The sequence below is a fragment of the Epinephelus lanceolatus genome, chromosome 16 (assembly GCF_041903045.1).
Source record: "Epinephelus lanceolatus isolate andai-2023 chromosome 16, ASM4190304v1, whole genome shotgun sequence".
Classification (NCBI taxonomy): Eukaryota; Metazoa; Chordata; class Actinopteri; order Perciformes; family Serranidae; genus Epinephelus; species Epinephelus lanceolatus.
The window spans coordinates 35,330,371-35,334,954 of record NC_135749.1 but is presented as its reverse complement, the minus strand read 5'-3'; the positions used below and the strand labels follow the sequence as shown (position 1 = coordinate 35,334,954).

The 4,584-nt window shown below is 40.2% G+C and overlaps 1 protein-coding gene across 1 annotated transcript; it reads left to right on the top strand.

Moving 5' to 3' along the window:
- The first annotated feature begins 35 nt into the window (after nt 1-35).
- On the top strand, nt 36-4,178 carry rps18 (ribosomal protein S18). The gene is made up of 6 exons (XM_033638076.2): nt 36-150; nt 1,301-1,399; nt 1,638-1,724; nt 2,013-2,114; nt 2,627-2,718; nt 4,055-4,178. Exons 1-6 carry the CDS (start codon nt 148-150, stop codon nt 4,128-4,130), a joined length of 459 nt encoding a protein of 152 aa, XP_033493967.1. The 5' UTR covers nt 36-147; the 3' UTR covers nt 4,131-4,178.
- Nucleotides 4,179-4,584: the final 406 nt, after the last annotated feature.

Below are 4,584 nucleotides of genomic sequence, written 5' to 3'. Positions count from 1 at the left end.
TGAGATATATGTGCGTGTTTCATTCAACCGGTGTTTAGGTTACTTGTCGGACACAATAAAAATGATGGACTGACTTCCGCTCGCAAGCAGGGACAAACTCTCGCGAGAACCTTGCTACTTCCTCTTCGCACGGAACATACTTCCAAGATGGTGAGTACATTTTCTGTTAACCTGGAGCAGTTTGGAAATCCGTAATCATCTTGCTTTAATCTCACTCGATTTTTAAAGTCAGACCACAAACAAATCTGATACAGTTTGTGTGAGCGGAGTTAAGTTGAATTGCTGGCATATCAGTCGCAGAAATGGACGTATTTGCACAATTTACAGACAGCGCTGAGATAAGGTGTAATGACTGGTTGTAGCCAACTAACGTGAATGGTTCAATGTTTTCTGTGTTGATACTTAAACGTTACATATGTTCTGTTTATTCGCGGTTTAGCAGAGCTGTAACCGGATAGCGCTTATAACGTTACCAGTGTTATTAAAGGTTGAAAAAACCTTCATAATGGAAGGCGGCTAGCTGTAAAAGCTAACTAGCTTCACGCTTTTCAACGACTGGGTTTTAGCATGTTGGGATAGTCAGGTTAGTAGACTAAGTTTATGTTGTTGGTGTAAATGCACTGGTAGCCGGGTCAGCTGAAGTACTTTAGTGTTTTTGGTTTGCTGGTTAGTCAGCTCCATTGGTCTGAGTCGTTTTGAAGGGTTTGGAGATTGACGGAAGTTAGTGTTTAGAGAAGCTACAGCTCTTGGAGCTTTGCTAACTGGAGCCAAAAGTGTTAGCTACAGATGCACAGACATTAAACTTTCAGTATCTGACCCACTTTACCTCTTATCAGACTTCTAACCCTTTGTAAGATGCATGTCAAAAGCATTTTACAGAGCTTTACAAAGTCTCAATGTTGGGGCATTTATTTTGGCTCATTTTTGGGTTTTGCAGATGGTAATGTTAGCAGTAGTAGCAGTGCTTTTCTTGTTGATGAAGTTAGTGTCTTCAGTTTCAGATCTGGTCAATTTTTAAGCCTCAGTTGTCAGCAGATTTTGATGGTAAATGCGCTTCCAAATTAGGTGAAACTAACTTTCACAGGTCACACATTGCTTGATCACACATTTAACTGGCATGTTAAAGTTAGGGTTGAAATTACCCAGGGAGGATTCATAAATGCAAGTATTTACTGCTATAGCACCAACATGTTACCATAAATGTCTCTGGTTTGATTAGGTATTCAAACTTGTATTAGTGATCAATAACTGGCTATGATACGCACACATCCCTGCTAAGGTTTATGCTCTCTGTTCTCAGTCTCTGGTCATTCCTGAGAAGTTCCAGCACATTCTTCGTGTTCTCAACACGAACATTGATGGTAGGAGGAAGATTGCCTTCGCCATCACTGCCATCAAGGTAAGGTCCTCTCTGAAATACACCGCTTTGTGCGATGGTCATGTGCATTTACTTATAGCTTCTTTGTGTTTTCAGTGTCAGACTGATGAGTAATTCTTGATTCACAGTATATAATCATGGATGTATTTTCAGTTAATCTGTGAAATTGCATGTCTCAAATGTTTTATTTTGTGCATCAGACATTCATCTTGCTTATTGGGCTAAAATGACATTTAAAATCCCTATCTGCTTGTTTCAGGGTGTTGGCAGACGTTACGCTCATGTTGTCCTGAGGAAGGCCGACATCGACCTCAACAAGAGGGCTGGAGAGCTGACTGATGATGAGGTGAGGAGAGCCTGCAGTCTGTAGAGGGCTCTAACAACAAAACTAAACAAAGTATTATATTCATTTCTAAAGTTTAAAGTCTCTTAACTGAACTTTCAGTCAGAGACAGGGTTTGCTTGTTTCGTTGTGGTCTTGAAAGGTCACTACTTGCAGAGGCTACATTGTATCATGTGTTTACTGTTTAAGTCTGAGGAAGATGATCTGTCATGATCAGGTTGTTTGTAATTTTTAATTTTTATCACATTTTATTTATTTTCCAGAAAATTAACGCCCATATTTGTTTTTCAGGTTGAGCGTGTTGTGACCATCATGCAGAATCCTCGCCAGTACAAAATCCCTGACTGGTTCCTCAACAGGCAGAAGGACGTCAAGGACGGCAAATACAGCCAGGTAGGTGACCGCCAGTAAATCATTTGTTCTGTTGAGTCATTGTAAGTTCAGAAGAATCCAAAAACCATGATAAAATAATGTAAATTGTCTTTAGAGTAATGTTGTGTTAAAAATAAAGTCTTGAGTGATTTCACCATATGGCACTACATGTCTCATCACAGCTGTATGACTGATAAATAACAAGAAAGGCATAAAAAAGTTTCAGTCGTGTTTGTTTTTTCTGTCAGTTCCCAGTCGCATGTATTGAGCCTCTTCACTACTGATTTTTGCAGATAACTATTTTTAGCTGTATGTCAGTCAGACACAAATGACAGAAGCTGAAAGTGTATGCAGTGAATTTAAATAATTTGTTTACTGTTACATGTTGTGGTGTTAATGGTTGAGCAGTGTGTCTGAGAAATACCCTGATGTGTTTATACAGAGCAGGAATGTGATTTCATGCTTCCATACGTGCATCATTTGTTTGTGGTATGAGATGACAAACCTCTGACTGCTGCTGCATCTTGTTTCAGGTTCTCGCTAACGGTCTGGACAACAAGCTGAGAGAAGATCTGGAGAGGCTGAAGAAGATCAGGGCTCACCGTGGTCTCAGGCACTTCTGGGGGTAAGAGATTTGATCCAGTCTGCAGATTGGACACAATTATTTAGTCCAAAGTGGGACGAACACCAAGTCTCTGCATCGACTTGTTCTCTTCACCAGAGGTTGTGCTGTTACTTGACGAAATTGAAGTATGGTTGACCACGGTAGTTTTGCACCACTGTGCTGGAGGCATTGTGTTTACGGGTTGTCCGTCCCATTCTGGCAAACCCGATAAGCTCAAGAGTGCCTTGAGGGAATTTTTTTTTCATATTGGCACAGACGTATACCTGGAGTCAAGGCTAAACTGATATAGATTTTGGTGGTCAAAGGTCACTGTGAACTCATGTCCATCCCATTCTTGTCAATGTGAAATTTCAAACGCCTGGAGGGAATATTCTTAAATTTAGCACAAACGTCCATGTGGACTCAATGATAAGCTGATAAGAACTTGGACCTCACAAAACACGTTTTTGCCATAACTCAAGAATTCATACTCTAATCATGACAAAATTTCACACACATACCTAACAGGATAAAATGATTAAGCTGCACAGTGACCTTTGATATCCAAAAGGTCAACTTCACTGTGACATCATAATGTTCTGCATAAGAACACTTTTCTGGCCGTTAATCAGCAACATATCTCAGGGACAGAAGGGCAGACATTTGGTCAGATACTGAATTGGTGACACTAATCTTGGTTCTCAACCTTGAAACTGAGCTGATTGTGTAGATCATCCGTGCTGCTGGGGGGAAGGTGTAGGTGAAGTATTTGTTTAAAATGTTTATCTCTGCAGCAACATCCAGATTTGAAGCGTTGTCTGCTGTTATTGCTACATAATAGTCTGGACAGATAGGGCTGTAAAAGGCAACCTGACTGGTTGGCGGAGGAATGCAACCATCGATAATTCCAGTATAAAAGTATAATTATCTTAGCTGTCGTGGTGCAGCTTTTCCCTGAGCTGAAGTGTGTTTGTATATCTGGGAATGTGAAGCTTTGCAGTGCAACTGCTTAGATTTCATGTGTGTAACATCAGGGAGATTCACATTTCTGGGTCAATAGAGGAGATTCATTGCAGAGAGAGCCTGTCCTGGAAATACTTGAAACCAAAGGCAGAAAGCTGAACTAGCTGCTTTTCTTATTTTGGGAGTTGGGATACTAGTTCTGGTCATAAAGCATTACATTGGAGTTAAATTAGTCAATGACTGTCAGGAAGAAAAAAGGCATCTGATGTATTTGGTTCTTGCTGTGCTGTTAGATTTTTCTAGCTATTACAGTTTGTTTAACAGAATAAAAAAACCCCACACATCTTGCTATGTTTGAGGTTCTAATTTTAACTGTCTTCTCTTTTCCTTCCAGTCTGCGTGTGCGTGGTCAGCACACAAAGACCACTGGCCGTCGTGGTCGCACCGTTGGTGTGTCCAAGAAGAAGTAAACTCCCCTGCCTCCTTTGTTTCAATAAAACACAACAGTTGACAAAAAATCTCGTGGTCCTGTTTAACTTGTTTTATAACACTGGTTTGCACCAGTTTTTGCATCTTGGTTTCTTGGATATTACTTTAATACAGTCATCTTAAAGAGGTCATTTGGTAATGTAATAAGTTCCTTCCATGAAGGTGGGGGGCTGCTCATGAGTCAAAAATGAAGCAAGACTACCCTCTGTTGGGTGTAATCACAGGTGTGCACTTGACTGCACAAAAAACTCCTTTACTAAACAAAATATGTAAAATTTGGATATCCCAGATAGAAATACAGTTTGCAAAATGGCTTAATGGCACCTGAAAATAATAAATGACAAAGGAACAGATGAATACAACATCGATACTGTTACTGTGAAGCAACTTGCACAGTTACTCATAACTGGCTTGATCAGAGCATCGATTTCAAAC